This window comes from Schistocerca serialis, chromosome 9 (genome assembly GCF_023864345.2).
Source record: "Schistocerca serialis cubense isolate TAMUIC-IGC-003099 chromosome 9, iqSchSeri2.2, whole genome shotgun sequence".
Lineage (NCBI taxonomy): Eukaryota > Metazoa > Arthropoda > Insecta > Orthoptera > Acrididae > Schistocerca > Schistocerca serialis.
In genome coordinates this window covers 287514479-287538771 of record NC_064646.1, presented here as the reverse complement: position 1 = coordinate 287538771, position 24293 = coordinate 287514479, and the positions used below count along the sequence as shown (strand labels likewise).

The following is a 24293-nucleotide window of genomic DNA, read 5'->3' as shown; positions in this document are numbered from 1 at the left end:
GTTCGAGGGATATACAATAAATTATAGTTAATAGAGGGGCTGACTGAGCTGCATACTCTGTATAGAATCTTATAGGGATTTCATCATAACATAGGACTTTGTTCAGTTTTAACCATTTCAGCTGTTTCTCAATGCTAATGACATTAATACTTATTTCACTCATCTTTTCAGTGGTACTTTACTCATCTTTCCAGGGTACAAGAATTAAAATAGTATTGGGATTTCCCTTGGAAAGGAACATTTGAAACTAAGTTAAGCATTTCTTCTTCTGCTTTGCTACTATCTGTCTCATCTGTGAGTGACAGGACACTTAACTTTGATACCAATGATAGCCTTTATGTATGACCAGAGTTGCTTTGGGTTTTCTGAAAGATCTTTTCAACAATATTTTGTTATAGTTGTCATTGAAGGCTTCACACATACCGGTAGCTCCCTTGACAACCAAACACATTTCATCCAGCATTTCTCTGTCTACAGCCCTATGCCTTTTCTTCACCTACTACGCAGTAGTCTCTCCTCCTTTAGAAGTTTGTATGCAGTAACTGTAACAACTGATAGTCTCTCTAATCGTGGACTGTCCTACTGCGTACATATCTATCCAGTGCATGGTCCTTTAACTTTGAGCCTTAGTTTGCTGCATGATCTTGTTCTCAGCAAAAGTCTCAGGTTCCTCATTTAGATATGACATTATTAATTCTTCTTCTAGATTTCTGAACATATACGAGAATGGCTTGAAAAGTTCTCGGAATCACCAAGAGATGACAACACTAGTGCAATGAGTTGTTCACGTGATATTCCTTGGACTGTTGACTGTAAACATGTGCCACGTCAGTGCTCTTGGAAGAGAGCTGTGGCAGTGATGTGGCTCTATTGTTGTTTCCGCGTAGTGATTTGCGAAGATGGAAAAAAACAAGATTCAAGCAGTGATTAAATACTTCGTAAAGAAAGGTATGAAAGCAGAGGACATTCCTGTCAATTTTCCAGAATACCCTGGGGGACTCTGCTCCTTCATATTCAACTGTTGCCAAGTGGAAAAATGAATTTAAATTTGTTCGGGAGAGCTTATATGGTGATCTGTGTTATGGATGGCCAAGATGTGATACTACTCCAGAAATCATTGCAAAAGTGCACAAAATGCTCATGGAGGATCGTTGAAAGTGCGTGAAATTGCTCAAGCTTGCCAGATATCATCTGAAAGGGTATATCACATTTTAACTGAAGAATTAGAAATGAAAAAAATATCTGAAAGGTGGGTGACGCAGCACTTGACGCGCGCCCGCACAGAGGTGCCGTCGCCATGGCAAAATTACAGAAACTAAGGTATAAATTGTTGCTACACCCACCTTATTCATCTGATATGGCTCCGTCAGACTTCCATCTCTTCCCAAAACTGAAAATTTTTCTTGGTGGACAAAGATTCACTTCAAATGAGGAATTGATAGCCGGAGTTGACAACTAGTTTGCAGGCCTGGAGGAAACTCATTTTTGAGATGGGATCAAGGCACTGGAACATCATTGGACCAAGTGCATTAATCTACAAGGAGACTTCATTGAAAAATTAAAAAAATCAGTGATGTAAGTAATTTTATTCTATTGCATTCCAAGAACTATTCAGACCACCCTCATATATCTTTCTGTTTGTTTTAATTGCCCATTGTACTATGGTATTCAGTGCTGCTACACTGCCTCATGATTGGTGATGTCAGTTTTGTTGCAAACATCCTTAAAGAGTTCAGGTCTGTTTCATATCATTAGATCTAATAAACTTCCATCATGAGGGTGGTTCTGAATTATCAGTTCTTGGTAGTTTTCAGAGAAGGCATTTACTAATATTTAACAGGATGTCTTGTGAAGCCCCCACTAACAAAAGTGTAATCATCCCAATTGTAATGAAACTGTAGCCATCCCAACTGTTTACTGAATGATAAGAGTCTCCTCCAATTATAATAGTACAATTAGGGTACTTACATACAAGCAGATTGAGATTTTCTCTAACGTTTTTGGTTACATTAAGAGGTGGGTCAATAGTAGTATCCAGTTACACAAGGGGTATTCAATATGTAATGCAACACACTTTTCTCTGAAAGCAGGTTGGTTTTATTCATGATTCCAATACACGATATTATTCCCCAGTGCTTTGGCTAAAAATCTCTATTTTTCAACATAATCTCCGTTCAATGTGATGGCCTTACACCACATTAGCAGGAGGGCTTATATGCTCGCATGCTACCACTACACTGGTCAGCATCGGAGCCAACATCTTGCTGCATCAATAACCTACCTATCATCCATGTATTGCTTCCCACAGAATGCATTCTTCTTTGGGCCAAATGGATGGAACTTGGAAGGTGAGAGATTTTGGCTGTAGGATGTATGAGGAAGAACAATCCAATGAAGTTTTGTGAGTTCCTCTCGAGTGCACAGACTTGTAAGAGGCCTCGCATTTTCATGGAGAAGGAGTTCATTTGCATTTTCGTGGCAATGAACACACTGAAGTCATTTCTTCAATTTCCTACGGGTAGCACAATAGACTTCAGAATTGATCATTGCACCATGAGGGAAGACATCAAACAGGATAACCTATTCATGATCCCAGAAGACCATTGCCATGACTTTAGTGGCTGAGGATGTGGCTTTGAACATTTTCTTCAGAGGAGAGGTGGCATGTGCCATTTTGTTTCTGATTTGGTGAACCCATGTTTCATCGCCTGTGACAATTCTCAACTAAAAATTGTCATGCTCAGTCTCATAAGGCAGTGTTGAGCCAGAGGGACACACATCTTTGAATAGCCCAACTGGTGGATGAGTATATCAGCACTACCAACAAGACATCCAGTTGTGCAATGACATGTTTGATTGTAATCCATCAATTACCTCAGATGAGAGTGTCTGCATGTTCCAACATTGCAAGAGTAATAGTGTGTGTGGTTGACAGTCATGTGAGGGCTCATACAGGTTTGTGTGACATTACTGTGATGATGACACACGCCTCGCCCAACGACTCACCATGGTTTTGTTTGCTGCCAAGTCTCTGTAGACATTCTGAAAGTGACTATGAATATCTGCGATGTTCTGGTTTTCTTCTAAAAAAAAACTCAATGACAGCTCTCTGCTTGGAACACACCTTTGTCAAAGACGCCATTTTGAAGGCTATGTATGGTGCCACGACATATTGGAATTTCATGAAACTATAGAGGCTGAAGTGGGAATCTTCCACAATGTCCCACAACAATTTGTTTTTTTCTTTTTTTAACAAAAATGGGCTGAGAAAAAAAAGTGTTGCATTGCTCATCGAATGCCCCTTGTAATTTTGTGCCTACTTTGATAACGAGTCTTGTCTTAGTGGTCCCATACGCAACTTCAATTTCCATATCAGATGGTTTTAAAATTTCTTTTCAACTGTGGGAAATACATTACCTCCTTTTCCCATTACTCTTCCCCTCAGTATACTCTTAAATAGTGCATTTTCAACTTTTGCGATATAATGAATAGTTCATTAAATTTCGGGCCAAATAGCAAAAAGCAAATAAAATTTCTTCCATTGATATTTTGGCTGTGTATCATCCGGCCACCCTCAGAGTGAGTCACAAGACTGACGACAATGTGCCAAGCGTCACCTTATACGCCCCACCATGGTGGTAACGGTGGTACAACTCATGCTGGTTGGCAGCAAAGAGATACGCTTACACATGCACTGCCTATGGCGGAGGTGTACAAACATTCTATTTGTTTATCAGTGTATGTTCGGCGGCAGTGACACCTTGATGACTTCTCTGCAGTTAATTACCCCACAAGCTGGATACGATGCTTTTTCCACATTAAAACCATTATCTCTATTAAATTATTAGCTAATCTAAAAACACACTTGATCTGAAGGAATTACTATCTTCTTCCCCATCACATACCTGCACTCTAGGTTGTAAATTGAATGCTCTACAAATTGCAGAGAAAATCCATTCACTTTAAAAATGCTCTTCAGGCATATGAGCTCTTATTGCAAATTATCTTTATCAGATATAAAGTGCACCCTATGCACTAAGGTATTAGGACAACTATGGTCTGTGAAGGGTGATGGCAGCTACTGGCTTATGTGTCCGTGTTGGTTTATGATACATGGCATGTCCTAATGTGCCATCAACTTCACGGCGAATGACAACATCCAAAAAGGGGAGGCAGCCGTGTTTTTCTATTTTCATAGTACATTTGGTACTAGCATGGATAGAATTCGAATACTCAAGAAATCAATATAATTCATTCATCCCATGTGGCCACACTGCAAATATGCCATCCATGTGCCTCCAGAATACCATTGGTTTAAAACTTGGTGAGTCCTGTGCCTTGTCCATGGACTTTTCCATGAATAAATTAGCTATTAGAGGAGAGAAGGAGCTTCCCATAACAACTCCATGAATCTGCTCATAAAATATACCATTAAACTGAAAATAAGATGACAAAAGCATATGTTCAAATAAGGCTGTGATGTTCTTAACAGAATGTTGGCCGATAAGAGATGAGGAGTCCTTTAAAGATACCTTAGTATATAATGATACCACATCAAAACTAACGAGCACATCCATACTATTTACCCTGACATTGCTAAGTCTCTGAATAAAATACATAGAATTACGAATGTAGTGACCACATTTTCCTACCAACATTGTTAATAAGGAAGCTAAATATTTGGCAGAAATGTACGTTGGTGAACCAATAGTGCTCGTTATAGGCCCCATAGACAAATCCTCTAGACACTCATCCTTATCCATGTTGTGAACTTCAGGAAGCCCATAAAATCTCAATGGTAATGCACCTCGCACTTTTAAACTTCTTATGACACCCTTTGGTAGTGATGAAGCATTCAGAAAGGCTGCCGTTCTTATTGCCACTTTGTTGGTAGGATCTTTGTTTATCTTCCGGTAAGCACCAGAACTAAGTAGACCACATATCTTTTCATTGTAGACTTCCTGATGCAAAAGGAGAGTAGCATTACCTTTATCAGCACGCAGGGACGACTGTGTTAGTATCCTCACCCAACTTTCATATCACAAATCTCTCTCCCTTAGAAACTTTACATCTTTGTGGACAATATTTGTAATTGCTCGGCATTTTTGACGTCAGATTTCTTCAACTGAATTCTCTGATCGGGCTCAGACAGCTTCCTTAATGGCACTGATGAAAGATGATATCAGCAAAGTCTTTGGAGTAGAGGCAAAATTTACCACTTAGGCAGATAACATGGCTTCAGCCAGATCCTTACCCATCAAAATTATGAGAATATGTGAATAACAGAGTCCACCTGAAGAGGCTGGTCTAATCGGTTGTACTTGGCAATCTGTCTTTCTGTAGGCACTTAACGAACCCAGTCAGTCTTAGCCAATGTTGTGCCATCAGTCCATTCCCATGAGTCAGGAGACAAAACAGCTGCTATCTTCAAATGTAGATGATACAGGTGTTCAGAAACAATATCCAACTTCCGACGAGTAAAACGAATTCTTTTTCTGACAATAGCTGTACCAGCCCTATGTAATATTCTATTTACTGCATTATTCTTGACAAAGTGAACCAACCTTGCAAATTTTGCAACAGCTTCGTGGTACTGACAGTTCAGTAAAAAACTCAAGGACTCAATAGTCTTGCTCTCCAGTGTCATAATTTGTCCAAACTATGGACTCATGAAACCATCTCCTCCCTGAAGAGGTACTTGTTTTGTGCATTTTCAACTTCTCATGGGGTAATGAATAGTCCATTAAATTTCAGGCATGCAGCTCTGCAAATAAAATTTCTTCCACTGATATGTCAGCTGCATATCGTCCAGCCATCCTTAGAGTGAGTCGCAAGACTGATGACAAAATGCCAAGCATGGCCTTATATGCTCCACTGCGGCGGTACTGCGGTACTGTGCATGTGGGTCACAGACGTTGATCGGCGGCAAAGAGATACGCTTACAAACGTGCCACCTGTGGTGAAGGTGTACAGACATTTGATTCATATATTGAGATGGTTTCATGGGTCTATAGTTTGGATGAATTATGACATCAGACAGCAAGACTCAATAAGTTTCTTACTGACCCGAGACCATGGAGTTCTTCCAAAATTTGCAACGTTGGTTCACTTTGTCAAGAACAATGCAATAAATAGGATTTTACATAGGGCTGATTCTGGTATTGTCAGAGAAAGAATTCTTTTTGCTTGTTGAAAGTTGGATATTGTTTCTGAACACCTGTACCATGTGCTTTTGAAGATAGCAGCTGTTTTACCTCCTGACTCATAGGACTGGATTGATGGCACAACGGGGGCTAAGTCTGACTGGGTTCATGAAGTGGCTACAAAAAGACAGATTGCCAAGTACAGCTGATTACACCAGTCTTTCTCACCCCTTACCCGAATGTCACTAACAGCTAAAACGTCCAAGCCCATCTTACTTGCAGCCTCTGCCAGCTCTACCTTCTTCCCAGAGTAGCCCCCATTGATATTAATAGCTTCCCATCTCGATACCATTCGTTTGCCGAGCCGTATTTTAGGAGTCCCTGGTTTGTCAATTAGAGGTGGGACTCCGTCACCTCCAAAGGTCCAAGGCATTTTGCTCTGATTGTTGCCAGCATCATATTTAAAGTACTAGGGAATCAGGTTGCTAGCCTTACTTTCCCCGGGTCCCATTGAGTTTTACCCCTAATGGTTGAGGGACTAATCAGTGGATTTGGTAGTCTTTGCCATCTGAGCACAAAGATGACCACGACTCAGAATATGTCCGAGATGCCCAGCCTTATTCCAAAGTAACTGGTATCCCAACTGTCAGGACCACTTACTTGGCCACTCATACGTTGCCGTGGTTCATGAACTAGGACATGACAACAGGAACCCGTACCATGAACCATTTAGCATCCTTACTGAAACCATTGATAGGAAAATGTAGTCACTACATTTGTAATTCTATGGATTTTATTCAGAGATTTAGCAATGTCAGGCTAAATATTATGGATACACTCATTAATTTTGATGTGGTATCATTATATACGAAGGTACCTTTAAAGGACTCTTGTTCAACGTTTTAATAAGAACATCACGACCTTATTAGAACGTACACTTTTTTCATCGTATTTTCTGTTTAATGGTGTATTTTATGAGCAAATTGATGTAGTTGTTATGGGGAGCCCCTTCTCTCCTCTAATAGCTAATTAATTTATGAAAGAGTCCAAGGACAAGACATGGGACTCAGCAAGTTTTAAACCAATGGTCATCTGGAGGCATATGGATGACACATTTGTAGTACGGCCGCACGGGATGAATGAATTACAGTGATTTCTTGAGCATTATAATTCTATCCATGCTGGTACCAAATGTACTATGGAAATATAAAAAGATGGCTGCCTCCCCTTTTAGGATGTCATCGTTTGCCATGAAGTTGATGGCACATTAGGACATGCCGTGTCTCATAAACCAACACAGATACATCTATATCTGGCAGCCAGTAGCTGCCATCATCCTTCACGGACCATAGTTGTCCTAAGACCTTATTGCATAGGGCGCACTTTATATCTGATAAAGATAATTTGCAAGAAGAGCTCATATACCTGAAGAGCATTTTTGAAGTGAATGGAGTTTTCCTGCAATTTGTAGAGCCTTCAATTTACAACCTAGAGTGCAGGTATGTGATGAGAAGAAGATAGTGATTCCTTCAGATCAAGTGTGTTTTTGCCCTATATGGGTGCTTTTTCCATGGAGATAGGGCATATTCTTGAGAAACACTGTGTTAAGGTGATCTTCTGGCCTCTCACAAAGATTGCAGCTTTACTCGGCTCTGTAAAGAACGATTTATTGCTTTATAAGGTGGGTGTGTATCAGATTCCTTGTGGAAATTGTGGTAAGTCATACATAGGTCAAACAACACGCACCATTCATGAGAGACGTGTGGAACATCAAAGATAGACTCGCTTATCACACCCAGACAAGTCAGCTGTGGCCGAAAACTATATTGATATAGAGCATTCTACGAACTACAGTGATCTGAAGATTCTAACATCCACCTGTTCCTTTAATGATGCTGCAGAGATTAGATTAGCTAGTAATTTAATAAATAGAGAAAATAGTTTTAATTTTGACAAAGCTGGAATCCAGCTATTGGGGTAATTAAACTGCAGTGAAGTCGTAGTGGTGTCACTGCTGCTGAACACACATTGATAAATGAATTGAATGTCTGTAAGCCTTCACCACAGATGACTTGCGTGTATAAGGGCCACCGACCAGCATCTGTGATCTGCATGCGCAGTACCGCCGCAGTGGAGCATATAAGGCCGCACTTGGCACCTTGTCATCAGACTCACCCTGAGGATGGCCAGACGATATATGGCTGAAATATCAGTGGAAGAAATTTTATTTGCACAGCTGCATGCCTGAAATTTAATGTACTGGTCTTATTTTATCCCCAAAACTCTCACTGTTGTAAACTTCAGGTTTTAATAAGGTTTCTGTGCCTAGTATTATGTGAACTCCACTGCTTTTTAGGTGTACTTTAAGGTCTGTCACTTTGTTGCAAATGCTTCAGCACTTAACGGCTAGGAGTTTAATACTGTCACCTATGGGAAGCATGTTTTTGGATATTACACTGATACTTCTCTGTTTTATAGAGCTGGACTGGATGGAGAGCCGCCTAATCTAAAAACTCTAATGTGCACCCCACACAGAGTCAGCTATCTGGGCAGCAGCCTCTGAGAAAGCACACCTAATCCATTTATGGGGACCTTACAGTTCTCAACCCCATGGTGCAAGTCTAGAAAGTCACAACCTAGCTTGTCCCAAAACCTTGACAGTGTCTTGTCTAACTTAGAACCAGCTGACCATGATCTGTTTTGGGGACAATGCTGCAGATTGTAAGCTTTATTGAAACTTCATGAGCTATGCTGGTATTCTTAACCTTCTCTGCTAATTGCTGGAATGATCCAAGTATGACCATGGAGCACAGATTATAGGCTTCAGTTCTTCCAGCGTGTGCTACAGTCTGCTGCTGGTTGCGCTCTGTTCCATTAATGACTGCCAAAACAGCCTCTTTAACATGCTGAGTGAGGCTCCTAGTCATGCACACTGATTGCACCTGTATTGCTTCTCATCCATTTGCTGCCATTTCCCTTAGGGATACCATTATTCACCTTACATTCGAATTGCTAATGATTAATAGACTGCGATCAGTTTGCGTTCACCTCCTCGTAACACAGGTCGCAGCAGGTTTCTCAACAGGTGAAATGAATCTCACTGGCTCAGTTTCAGCTTCAGTATAAGACAGCACCTCAAGCTTAAGGCTCAAGACAATAGGTGTTAAGTCCTGAGTTCCTGATTCCTGTCTCTACCATACAGGACACCTAGAACACAATCAAATGGGCAAGTAGTGGTGGATCCTGTATTTCCTGCAGAAGAGAGGCTAGTACTTGAGGTACATTTGGTATTTCCAGTACATAAGCCTCAGCAGCCCTTCAACACACCTATTTGCAGCAGCTTCCAATTGCCTGAAAGTAGTCAGGGCAATTTCCAGCTGCTTACAAACAGCAACCAACACATCTGCTGTCCAAGAACAGCAAACACAGTGGGGTAGTACTGAGCTTGGTGAAATATTTAACAGACCAATAACCAAATGACTTTAAACTAAACTTGCTGACTACCTTTTAATTTTTGTGTCTGAGATGGCACTAGTCTTACCAGTACCCTTTTAGAACTAAAGTGATTAACACCCAAAATGAAATATCTATTATGGCTAATGAAAAACTTGTACATGTTTTACTATTTGCATGCATGTCTCAAAGAGCAGACACTGTTGACAATCTGCAGCTGTACAAAATAGTTCAAAATTTATTCACTGAGTGTGAATTCCTTGATACCAGGTGTATTAAGTATTGATCTACCTATTAGTGGGAAATGATAATTTGTGTGAGACCAGGACTCCCCGGACTGACCAAGACTTCCATATGTCAACACAGTCTGCATCCTTATATCGTAGTCCACTGAATTAAGGATGTAGACAATGTGATATATAGAAGTTTGGGTCGGACTGGGGAGCATGTGGAGATAGCTGAAATGGTTAAGGTGACCACTCACGATAAGTGGGAAATCTGGGTTTCAGTCTCGGTACAAATTTTCGTATGTCACTATTGTGTTGTAAATCTGTACCTAATACAGATGATATTAAGGAGTTTGTATTAGCAAATTAATTTCAGATCTCAGGTTTTACTGTTTCACTTAAATGTTTTTCAGGTTATGCTCCATAACAAATTATATAAGGCAGACAATATATACATCTTCTAAAAGAGAGCACTAATGTGTCATGATATGTTGCTTATTTATAGTAAGTGTAAATCACATACAGTGATTTACTACAAGCAGATTATGCCGAACTCTTGTAACTTAGGATAACTGTCGGAAATATACCTTTTGTTCAATTAAATACACAGTGAAATTAATGAACTGTTGGTTTTGAATTAGGATAGTGTAGCCAAAAGTTTCTGAAAATCACAGGTAAAGATTACAATTGAAGATACAGTAATGCACAGATATTGCATTTCTGAAAAGCTCAGATTTGGTTTACAATTGACGGTATAGTACTCTACAAGTTTTTATAAAATCAACTTAAAAGAAAACTTGTTTGAATTTTATGTTAAGTTTTTGGACCTAAGCTTTTGAAATTTGTTTGTCTGGTGCACATGATTTAATCTGCAGACAAAAGAAATACCACAAATTGTTTTATGTAGATGAATGTAAGTCAATAAATGTGTGAATTGCATGGATTTGATAGTACTGTTGTGCCAAAGTTGAATGCTGTGGTGAAAGTATACCTCACAAAAGCAGCATGTATAACTTGACTTGTTCTCCATCCCTGAAGGAACAAGATGTTTGAACGAATGAATGAGTGAGCGATTGAGTGTAGTTTTTAGTGAAACAGTGTCTCTTTAGCCTGTAATAGTTACAGCTTTGTCTCTAATGAAACTGAGACTTTATGAATACCAAAATTTAGTGATTCTTTTTATTTCATTCTGGCAAAAACTTCCATGTATTCTGTTGTTGAATACTTTGGAATTGAGTTTTAATAAATTTGTTTGATTTTATCCTTTTACCTATCTTCAAAGTCTCTTTCCAACCAGATGTGTATGCTGCTGGAATAAGCTTGCTTGTGAGCTGTATACTTTGTAAAATAGTTTTTATTATGTTATTTTTATTTAAATATAGCTTTTGCTTTTGTCACATTGAGATCTTTATGTATTCTATCAATTCTTTTGTGTTCTATCAATTCTTTATTGTACCTAAGACTGATCATAGAGAGCTGACAGCTGATTGCAGTGACCGTGATAACAGAAATATATACTAATCTGAGATAACATGTATAGCATTTGTGTCTTATTAACAAATGGTGGTGTGATTGACACACAATAAGTATCCTATCACCATCTGCCACAGTTGGCAGCTGTAAACTTGTGGAGATACACGTTTTGGAAATACACCTTTTCCCAGTTGTTACTATTAGCTACTTTAACAACAGTTATTTTAGGAACAAATTTGCTACCTGCTGCCATCTGTTGCATTTCCTACTCAAAATTGATGGGAAAAACTCATTCTATCACATTCAAGAATAAGAATACTTAGCAACTTGAGATGCGAGATGTGGCTTCTCTTTTTGTGTACTGGGTGATTTAGCTGCCCCTACTGATGTCATTTTATCAACTAGCAATGTTATCTCTGGCCTTCAAAAACTATGTGTGAGATTTTCATATTCTCTTGTTACGTACATGCAAACAATTGGTTGTACAGAAAAAAAACAGGTTCTATTTGTAGGAAATTTAATGTAATTATATTTTGTACTGTGATAAGTTTTTGCTGGAGGTCATAGTTTTAAAGTTATAGAGTTAAGGAGGTGCTTCGGGAACTGAAATGAAAATCTCTGGAGGGAAGTTCTTTTTGGGAAACACTATTGAGAAAATTTAGAGAACCAGTATTTAAGCTGACTGCCGAATAACTCTGTCACCACCAATACTCATTGTGCAGAAGGACCATGAAGATAAGATAAAAGGAATTTGGGATCATACGGAGACATTTTTCCATCACTCTGTTTGCTAGTGGAGCAGGAAAGGAAATGACAATTAGTGGCACAGGATACCCACTGCCATGCAACATATGGAGGCTTGTGGATTATCTGTGTGGACATAGATGTAGGTTTGAGAAAAAACATACAAAAGTGAGCTTCAAATTCATCCCCACTCCTACCAGTCAGGATTTCTAATGTATTGTTCAAGGGTCTCCCTCTATCTCTGTGCTGCATTAATTATTTCCTACATTCAAGCTTTCTTAGTCTTCACTGTCTGGCTGTACTATGCCACCAATTTAGTAGAGCCCTTAAAAATTGTAAAGTAATGTTTATATAAATTTTGCCAAACTATTTTATGAATTTTAACAGCATAAAATAAATGATTACGTTGTTGTATTAGTCAGGCCTTTTGACTACTAAACTGCTGTGCTTGTAAGGATTCAGTTTGGATCAAATTGACAACATAACTAGTTTTAGCATAACATTTACAAAACTCATTTTTCTTTCATTACCCTCAAGGGCAAATTTAAGTTGTTAATGTTAATGAAATAGCTGACTGTGCTGTTGGCATAATAGCCCAACCAATAGAGACCAAAAAAGATCAAATATTGGGTGTACAGTAGTAGGAGGGAATTTTATGAGCAATGTACTAGAAATCCTGACTGTTGAGACATGAGTGTTGGGAGGGTTGGAGGTGTGTTTGAAGGTCGCTTTTGTATATTTTTCTTGAATAACTTGAAAACCATGGCCTCCAACAATAACGTATCTCAGTACAAAATTTAACTTCATTAAATTTCTTACAAAAAGGTACTGTTGATATTTTTCTGCAGGACTAACAGTTTGTGCCTAGAGGGTATGAAAATCTTGTGTGTAGTTTTTGGATGCCTGATATAACATTGCAGGCTGCATAAAATGACATTGCTAGGGGCAGCTGAATCATTGTGATATAATTGTGATTCAGAACTCGTTTCCTACATTTCTCATTTAGTTTAAACACATAGTTAACACTATTTTTAAAGTCCTTATTCATTTAAATCAATAATTCCTTTAACTCAGTTATCTATTCAATATATATACTTTATTTTCATTATTCTTCAGTAAATCACTACGTGTCACCATCAGATTCAAATCTGCACCTGCATTTATGTCTCCTTACTTTTTTTTCTTTTAACATTTTCATTTTTAGTAGATTCTGTGCACGAATACCACAATTCACAGAGCTTCTATAGCCACGCCACAACAAGCAATATTACTTAGGTATGCCCTTGCGGAAGATGCAGTTCCAGTATGCATGTCATCCATAGGTGCCCTCAGAATGCATATGAGAAATAATGAAGTACATCCTTGACAGAATTAACAAACAATTTGTTTCCTTCAGTAAATTTGAGTTGACTTCACTATTTCTTTGTCAAGTTCACAGCAGTTATTATTTGGCAGTAAGAAATCATAAGAGATGTGTGCCACCCACATTGTGGGAGATGCAGGTGACTACTCACAGTTTCTTCAGATGCAGCAACATACGTACAACAAAAGAGTTATTGTGTTTTCAGGGTTCTCGACGTTGTGGTGAATGTCCAGCTGGCTACCAGGGAGATGGTATAACATGCACTCGAGTTGGCATCTGCAACATCAACAATGGAGGCTGCCATGTACTTGCACGCTGTGTGGAGAACTCTGGTAAGATTTTATCCTGCTTGGCAGTGAACTTCATCCTAAGAAATTAGGCAATGGTAAACTTGTGAAGATTGTGATTATGTAATGTATTGGTGCAGTTAAAAATGCACACCCCATCCGTTTTCCTCATTGTGGCTTATGTTGAGAACTGAAGTGGCAACATGGATATACACCTCTCTCTCTCTCTCTCTCTCTCTCTCTCTCTCTCTCTCTCTCTCTCTCTCTCTCTCTCTGTGTGTGTGGTGTGTGTGTGTATGTGTGTGTGAGGGGCACGCATGCGTGCATGCCTGTACTTTCTTACATAAAAGGTCAAATCTTCAAAACTAATGAGAATTTCTGATCAGTTTCATGCATCTATGCTTTACCCTTCAGTCATCTATAGGAGAGTAGTCTTTTCCCTTCTTTCTTCATTGTTTTATCATGGAATTTCCAATATTGCAAGATATTTGACTTACTGTCAGTCTGATTGTTAATATGAATAAGGAATCTTTGAGGGGATTCACAGATGACCTTCTCCATCCCAACCAACATGGATCCCAAACACATCATTCTTGTGAAACCCAACTTCCACTTTCCTCACGTGACGTACTGAAATATTGGGATCAAGACATTCATGTAGATGCAGTATTTCTTGATTTCCAAAAAGTAGCTGACTCAGTACCATATCTGTGATTATTATCAAAAGTACAATTTTATGTTGTATGAAGCAAAAATTGTGAGTGGATTGAGGATTTCTTGATATGGAGGACACAGTAAATTTTCTTGGATGGAGAGCTGTCAGCAATCTTAGAAGTAACTTTGGGTGTGCTTAGGGAAGTTAGATGGGATCTTGCTGTTTTTGCTATATGTTAATGGTTGTGCGAGCAATATTAATAGTAACTTCAGAGTTTTTGCAGATGATGCCATTGTCTCTAATGAAGTAATGCCTGAAAGAAGCAGCATAAATTTTCAGTCAGATCTTGTTAAAATATCAGAGTGGTGCAAAGATTGGCAATTTCTTTCAATGTTCAGAAATATGAAACTGTGCATTTCGTAAAACAAAAAACTACAGTATCCTGCTACTACAGTATCAGTGAGTCATTCTAGGAATCTGTCACTCATACAGATAACTTTGTAGGTATATGTTATGGAATGATCACATAGGCTAAGTTGTGGGTGAAGCAGGTGGTCATTCTGCTTATTGGTAGGATACTGGGGAAATGCAGTCTACAAAGGAGAGTGCCTATAAATCACTTGTGTGACCCATCCTAGAACAGTACTAAAGGATGCATGCTAGATAGGACTAACAGAGGGTATTGAACACATACAGAGAAGGGCAGCATGAATGGTCACAGGTTTGTTCGATTCATGTGAGAGTGTCAGAGAGATGGTGGAGAAACTGAACTGGCAGACCATTGAAAGTAGACATAAACCATCCCAAGAAAGCCTACTGACAACTTTTCAAGAATCAGCTTTAAATGGTGACTTTGGTAATATACTACAAACCCATACATACCACTCCCATAGGGATCATGAAGACAAAATTAGATTAATTACAACTTGCACTGAGGCATTTAAACAATCATTCTTCCTGCACTCCATATGAGGAGAAACCCTAATGACTGAACAATGAGATGGACCCTCTGCCATGCACTTCACAGTGGTTTGCAGAGTATAAATGTAGATGTAGATTTTGTGTATTGTACTTTTATATATACTTTTTGTAACAGTGGCAATATCATGAATATATCAATTTCAATCCAAACTTGAATTCGGTTTCTGAAACTTTATATGAATGAAATATTTTACTTGTGCATTTTTGTGCTACTTTTGTTTGAAGTCCTTGTATACCTAGCGTTATTCGTTTTGTATTTTCCATCAGGTCATAATATATTTCCATTAGCCTGTGCTGTTACTATCAGTGTAATTTATAATGTTTCACTACTTAGTTGTGTATATGAGCATACTGTATAAAAAAGTGACTGATTCATAAAAAAGGAAAATTAGCCTTTTGTTATCACTTTGACATATTTTGCAATCAGTGTGAAATATCGTGCTGATATATTAATACATTTGCTCCATCAATATTACATTCTGCTTAACAGAACTAATTAACATGTGGACATTTTCTTTCCTCTAAAAATGTTTCATTGAAATGAAAAACAATTAAGAAAAGTTATTATTAAAAGCAAGAGCCACACAACATCCTTAAGCTTATTTTCTTATCACATTTGACCAGCACGGCATCATATTAGTGGCCATATCATCACCCATATGGGACAGACTGCAATTGGCTGCAGCATTCACTCACTCCATATTTAAAATAAATAAATAAACTTACCAATCCCAATGAAAATAAAATTTAAATTATTAAAATTATAGTGCATTAAAATAAGAATGGTATTAGCTTCATAATGACAAAACAAAACAAAACACGAACTCACTTGTGATTGTGTAAGCAATAGGAAGGGAGGTGCCAGTGTAACAAATTTTATGAGACTATGCTCTAAGTGGTACTTCTGATAGTGTCAAAGCTCTGTGGAAATACATTCAATTACATGTCATAGGTTACAATATCTTAGAAAGTAGCAGCTGATGACTGTGTAAGTTGTTTTTTGTAAGATGAGAATTCTAGTGGGAAATTGTTTCATTTCATTTGACTCTCATACAAAGTGCTTTGCCAGCCCTGATACAGCTCGCACAAAAAGATAATAATGTTTAAATGAATTTCTAATGCTCAGTAAAGGACGTGGTGGTCTAGCAGACAGAGTGCTAGACTCCAGTCCAGGAGGTTCCACATTCATTCCTGCGTAGGAGTGGCAGTTTTTCATCTTTCCAGTCCCTCCCGGATAGCCCCAGGTGCACTCAGCCTGCTATAAAATTTAGTACCATGGGGCCATCCGAGGGCTAAAAGGCATCCTTCTCCTAGAGCCACACCTAATGGAAGGCCGCACTCTACCTGCAATCAGGCCAGAAGCCCATTTCTTGGATTGAGCGCCACAGACTGTACTACTACTACATCTTCTTTTTCTATGTAGAGTTGTATGAACATGCTGCGGAATCAGTGTCTCAAAAGGAAGATCTCGATGATGGAAGAGTCTATCCTTATGATGGTGCTGACTACCAAGTTTACTATCCGTAAATTATGATATTCTAAGGGGAGCCGGTTGTAGATTATAATAATGGCAGCCTCTCTGCCATCATGCTTTGTCCAACTATTCTTGCCTTCACTTCATGGTTGCGATCAGATGCATTGACATTGGGGATAAGCAACTGCTTGTTGGCCATTGCATCCTTAACAATGAGATTCATACTCTCATTATGTTGGATGCTGTGTTTGCTGATATGCAGAGAAAGTTTATCAAAGTTCCATACTGTTGCACCTTAACCATCTTATGTATTATAAGCTATAATTCTGTGGTATTGAGAACATAAGATATTCTTGTTGTATTTTATGGAAATGTGTATAATAATTGTCTCTCTAAGATAAGTGATAGTTTTTGTTTTTATTTTCATCTATTGTCCTAAGTTACACTGATAGTTTTCATTTTTATTTTCAGCTATTGGCCAAAGTTACGCTCAGTGTTTGTGTCCATCTGGTTACGTGGGTGATGGGATAGGCCCTAACGGATGCACACCAATGCATTCAGATGGTGGGCCAAACCCCTGTGCCAACAATCCATGTGGCTCCAATGGTCATTGTATTCCTGCACCTGGAAACTCATACACATGTAGCTGCCTGCCAGGATACACAGGTATTTTATAGACTACTTGTATTGTGAGTCAGTTAAATTGGACATACAATGTAGGATGGCAGTTTTCAATTGTGAATAACCTGATAGCGTGAAATGAATGAGGTAATTGCACATGTGTTTTGCAGTTCGTGGAATACTTCTGATATTGCACATTGAGTTTGGAATCTTGGAAAGTGAAAATATTTTTACTTAATATCTTATTGTCACATTGTTAGTGTTAATTAGTTTGAATTGTGAGCAAACAAAAACTCTGTCAGATGTGTTACTGAAATTAGTAGTTTGTTCAAAAGAGTGAAAAAACTTGGAAGATTTGGCAGTAGTCAGTTGGGAAATGAACATTTTATGTAAATTTCATGGCAGCCTTGGGCATTGTTTTTGGCAAACCGAGACAGTCAAATAAATGGAAAACGTAATAATAAACTCTGGTTACCTTTGTCAGAGCATTTTTAGTGACAAGAATGCAAAAAAGACAGTGGACACAGTTCATTATGAAGTATTCCATTTCATTTAAACCACAATTCATTGAGTTATTGGAAAACAATGTTGTTTAGCAACATGTGATATTTTACAGTTTCTCTTTTCTCGAGTAAAAAGATCATTTGCTGTATCTTAGGACTATACATAACTTAATTTTGTTACAGATGGTTATTCTGTGATTGGCACTTGCTGCTTTTCACACTTTATTGTAAAACTAATTATGATAGCCAACAAGTTTGTTTGATGGGAAACATCAGTGACTTCACAAAAGATACTGCAGTCTAATTCATGGAAATATAGCTACGTATAGAAAGTCAATGGTGATATTAAAATCTATTAGGGAAGAGAAAGTCAATGGTGATATTAAAATCTATTCGGGAAGTACTTAGAACAGAAATACAAATTGTACTTTGAAATATTGCGTGTATAATGTAGAATTTATGAATGTTTGTATACAATAACTTTATTTTACTTTCATTAGATGAGAAAGATTTTAAAACAGTGTATACAAAATATATAGCTTATAGCTCTCCTATAACTTGTCCCACAGTGTAGCGAAAGAGCAACTAAGATTTCTGGGATGACTAAAGACCAGATTATATAAGTCCATGACTGTCAGTATTCTCCCATCTCTTTTTCTTTTTAAAGGTGTGAGGTGTACACAGACAGTTGATGTGTGCAGCCCCAATCCATGTCAAAATGGTGGTACCTGTATGCGGCAGGGTCTTACAGGATTCACTTGCATGTGTACAAGCAGCTTTACTGGGGCTCACTGCCAGGAGAGACAACAACGTAAGTCACTTGTTCCTGAAAATTGTACACCACTGCGATTGTACTCACTATATGCCTGTAATGTGTAATGGATCATTGGTAGTATTGTGGCTTGGACATCCATGAAATAAGTGTCAACTTGTAAAATACCCTTAACAGTAAATATGAACTTTAGGTACCTATTTTTCTGCTCCTTTAATGCATTTGCAGCTTTGTCTACAATCTGTGTAGTGTTCTTGTAAAGACAGGTAATATACAAATAAGTCACTGTTGAAAGAAAAATGTCACAGTATGATACCTGAATTTCCTTGGTTGAATACAAATAATGGAAGGAATAAGAGTAACAGCTCACTGAATATGTGATGCATTCAGAGGCCAATAAGCTCATAGCTCATAAGCAATACTGAAAACATATTTCTTTGTGTTTTCCCATCTTTTGGGCATGCATCTGGGACAGCAGTATTTCTTCTTCCAGTATTAGTGTCATACCCATGTTCAGTTACTCCACGTATGTCTTTGAGTCAGATGGTTAATTTAGTCACTGACTCCTCTGGAAGATGGTGTCAGCCAAAATATCTGGTGAAGAAATATTACTGTCTTAGATACATGCCCAAAAGTTGGTGGACTATAAGACTGAAAATGTTGCTAAGCTTTTGGATGATGTACTTTGTACAGGATACATGTACCACACACGAACCCATACACACAAAACATACAATGACACCTAATTTATCATGGAAGATTACCTACTTTTCATACAGAGTACACATTGTTATGCCCCAAAGGCTATTTATTACTAGCTATCCATAATATCAACTGCAAAACATTGCTTAATACAGCAGGATTAATATAATGAAATTATATGACTTTAAATGTATTAATATTTCTGAACACTCACCACTTAACAACCTGGTTCATTCCTTAAACGCGTGCCATAATACTGGCAAACACTGTGAGCAAATCAGTTCATTATTCTTTACAACTCCCATAATGATCTATCTATTTGCCCTTCTCTGTGGACAATTGAAACGACTGCTGGAGCAAAGAATTATACATCTCATAAAGGAATTACAGTGGAGACATAACAGCTTGGCATCATTCCGCATACCACTGTATGGCTACAGTGTTCCTGCCTGTTAAGTTGTACAAACGATGCTGTGTGACTGTGATGAGAGATTATATCATATGGAGTGAGTGAGGGGAGAAAACATGTAAGGAGAGGGAGCTAGGGTTGGAGGGAAGGATGGTTGACAGTTGGAATGGAAAGACAGTACGGGAAAGTCACAGAGGTGAGATTACTCTGGACTGAGTAGGAAGATTTAAATGTGGTGCACATTGATGTAGAGAAGTATACAGGAAAGAGGAGACAGAACAGAGGAGGAAGAGAGAGTTTGTGATTGCAGAATGTGTGCATTCATGAGGCCAGGGTTGGAGGTGTGTGTGGAACAGGGGTTTATGGGATCAAACGATGTATTGTAGGGACAATTTTCAAAAAAAAGGATGGAATTTTGAGTAGAATCCAGATGGCACAAATTGTGAAGCAGTAGATAAAGCTGAATTTGTGCTGAACAATGTGTTCTCTCACTGGGTGTTTTTAACTCTTTTGTGATTACAGTTTGGCTTGGCCGATCATTCAGGTGGGGAGCTGGTTGATTATCATGCACACATCAAATGCTGTGCAAATGTTACAGAAGAGATGGTAAATAATATGACCATTTTCATTGGTGGCCTTGTCTGTTATAAGCAGCTGTGACAATGTAGACATGCAGGTGTGTGTGTGTGTGTGTGTGTGTGTGTGTGTGTGTGTATTCTGTACTAGTTAACTCTGAAGAAGGACATCATCTGAAAGCTTTGCAACATTTACTGTCTGGTTTACATGCCAGTCAGTGACTCAATACCTCAGTATTATTAATAATACTGTTTTGCTGCAAAAACATATAGGAATATGTATGACATGTTGTTATTTCATCTTCTGATATTTTGCCTACAAACCATAGTATCTTTGTCAAGGACTGTTGTTGACTGACTTTAGAATATGATTCTATGCTTGATAATTTCCTGAGATGTCACCAAGCTTATAAAAAGAGTTCACAGCACTAAACTTTGTTCAAAACCTAAGAGTGCTAGGTGTCGGATGCAAATCCATAATGATTATTTGCCACTGAAAATAACAGAGACTGCAGACTCAGAATAAAATTTTTTGTGAGAGTGTATTTATTTATTTAATTGTATAACTACGGCCCCCGTCTGGCAGACTGTTCGCTGGGTGCCGGTCTTTCAGTGTGACACCACTTCGGTGACCTGCAGTCGATGAGGATGAGAGGATGATAATGAGGACAACACAACACCCAGTCCCTGGGCGGAGAAAATTCACTGACCCAGCCGGGAATCGAACCTGAGCCCAGAGGATTGATAATCTGTCACGTTAACCATTCAGCTACCAGGGGCGGACATGAGAGATTATGAAAGACATGTATAAATTCCGTGAATTGTCTAAATGAAACTCTCATTTCTGTTGATCAGATCACCCACTAATTATATCACTTCTTTAGTCACATAGAGCCAAAACCATGTGCAGCTGATCACTTTAATAGTGTGTCTGGCCACTGCAAATTTTACCAGTTGAAGAAGTCTGGTGTACCACAGGTGTTTGATAATTTATTCTTGATTGGTTTATATGACTGGTTGTATGTAGTGTGTACTACATTTTCATTGAATAATATAAAATTCCACCTATTGTAGCAACAGATCATTCTTAATGTTGCTGGGGGAGCAACCATATTTTTTTAAATTTTTCAGTCTTATTATGCAAATACGTAATATGTTTGGATGAAAGGCTGTAGACTTAATAAAATTTCACTCCTCACCTTGTTCATTCAAGGTTGAGTTTGATGTGTGTTGTGGGGCACTTTCCTAATTTTATGTGGTTAGAAGTCTTGTACCGAAATTTAGGTATGCCAAACCATTTTCTGAACTGCATCAGACTTCACTTGAACCCTGTGAACTCAAGTTTTTACTCCCTTAAGTGGATATTTTAAGCACAGTCACCCCTGTATTGTGGATAATTTGACCTAGTGCAGGCTGGCACAGTCACACCATGTACCTTGCCCAAGTGTGAAAAAGTTTTGTTAAATTTAATTTATGAACCAAAAGTAAAATGGATTAGGATCAAATATAATATATGATATTTCATTTTCACAAAATTGAAGATCCTTTTCTGTATGAAATATTTTAAGACATGCTACAGAAAGTAAAAGAACTTCATATTCCGCACACGAGCGAGATGTCTCATTTTGAAAGTCTTGTGTGTAGTCCTGACCATTTTATTTCTCTTTTCTTGATATTGTTTGGGAAAAAATGTCCAGGAAATGCCTGTTTATAAGATGAGTCACTTTTGGTCCATGATGGATTTCCAACAGATGGCCATAGTAGTGGGCTGGATATCGCCAGCTACACACAGAGGCTAATTATGAATACCATTCTGTTCCCTCCCCCCCCCCCCCCCCCCCCACAAGTATTTTTTTATACTTTACATATGAAATAAAGAATACAGTGTCCAATAAAGGCCAAAAATGTTCTGATGATATTATTTCAATGGACTCCAGGCCATTTTGAATGTTTTCAGCTGGGACTTAACCATATCCATGTGTTTGATATTCTTATTTTATGTAGTCCCTGACACCACATGTTTTTTTTTTTTTTTTTTTTTTTTTTTTTTTTTTTTTTTTTTTTTTTTTTTTTTTTTTTTTTTTTTTGTGAAGGAGTGTGCTAGCCATTACAAAAAATCCAGATATTCTCTTTGGTCCTGCATCACTTTGGCTTCATCGATTGTTTTATTACTTGTTAATTTGTGAACCAGATCTGCACTGTTGAATCGCAAAAATAACATTGTCTAAAATTAAATTTATGTTTATTGTGCACCTTTCCTCTACTTGTATAAAATGCTATTTCAACTGTTTTAATGCTTGAAAATTTGTTCTCAATAGGATGTGGTGGCTTTCTACCCAATGAAGCAGGCACCCTCACTTTCCCTGATTCTAGTTCAAGATCAACAAGCTATCCACATGGTATGAGCTGTGCTTGGGTCATTATCACAAACAGCACGAAAGTACTAAATGTCACCTTTACCAATTTTCACTTGGAGGGTTCTGCTGGGTGCACCTATGACTGGCTGCAGGTATTAACAGTACTTTAATTAGAAACTCATCTAATATATTTTATTATAAAAATTGTTTAAAAAATAAAATTTACTCTAGGAGTCTCATAAAAACATATTCGGGGTCACCTTATAGTCAGGTAAATATAGTGTATAACAACACATGCACAATTCTTGACTCTGGAAGACAAGTGGATACAACACAACAGCAAATAAAAATGAACACTTTATTACCAGTTTATCCCACTAAACACAGTGAAAATTGTGCAGCATAACACATCATGTCTTCCACTTAAGGTAACTGACAATCGTGATCAAGCAGAAAATTCTGAAGCGTTTGGTATAATCTTAGGAAGCAAAACATTGTGATATTTTGTATGCAACATTGAAACAAGATGCATTCTCCTTCAGTAGAGGTGAAAATCTAGAGCAAAACTGGTAATCTGAACATAGTGAGAATACAGAAGTAAAAAAAGGAGAAAATAATACAGGGCGTGGAAAATGGAAAGTGACAACAAAGGACAGACCTCGACTAACCCATGAAGTTTTACATGGAGGCATATGTAATAACTCATTGTGCTTTCATTTGTTAAAAAAAACACACACACACACACACACACACACACACACATGTGCATATGGGCATGTACCTACTGATTGCTGCTAAATTACTGGGAAGATTGGTGGCTTTGGCTAATGGGAGTGGTGCAAACCAGGAGCTTCGAACATCCCCCACCATTCCTGCCCCCATTCCCTTTCTCTTTTCATTATTATGCACATTCCAGACTGTCACTCTGCACAGTGCGCAAAATGTTAGTAGTGATCTTTCCTGCAAGTCATTGTTTCTTTTCCATCCAGGTCTTTTCTTTAATACTTTCTTTGTGATGGGATATGGCCGCAAGTTGCATAGTCACCATAATTATAATAGGTATAAAGTTAAGTTTGCAGAGCCAAGGGAATATAGTTACGTCTTCTGATTTACTATTAACAAGTCCTGCCAGTGGCTATTAAAGGAAATTGTTGTTTGTCTGGGGACAACATCCATGTTAAATACTATACAATGAGTGCAGTAATATTTGTAGGAGACTGGGCTGTTCTCTCAGGGTTCTCTATTTCAGTTGGGATAAGGATTGCCCCACATAGAAGTGGAATACTAGTTGAGTTAATGGGTAGCAGAATGAGATAAGTGTTGTAGTTGAATTGTTCGATTTTGTATGGCATATGGGATGTGTTACTGAAAATGGGAATGGCATGAGGGTGGGTGAGAATGTCTACACTGAAGGCGCAGTCTTGGGCTGTAGCACATGGCTTTCAGTTTTCAGCTGCCAAGACCTGTGTTATGCATTTCTGCCAGCTTCGTACTGTTCACCCCGAGCCACAGCTTTATCTTGATGGCGAATCACTTGCAGTGGTGGAGATGTAT

General features: G+C 38.2%; 1 protein-coding gene across 1 annotated transcript in view; it reads left to right on the top strand.

Moving 5' to 3' along the window:
* Positions 1–24293, top strand: part of LOC126419763 (cubilin-like) — a 753686-nt gene that overhangs the window by 102554 nt on the left and 626839 nt on the right. The window contains exons 11-14 of the mRNA XM_050086938.1: positions 13609–13735; positions 17272–17466; positions 18592–18735; positions 22701–22891. Of these exons, the coding sequence (XP_049942895.1) occupies positions 13609–13735; positions 17272–17466; positions 18592–18735; positions 22701–22891 (657 nt within the window). The remainder of the gene's footprint in view (positions 1–13608; positions 13736–17271; positions 17467–18591; positions 18736–22700; positions 22892–24293) is intronic.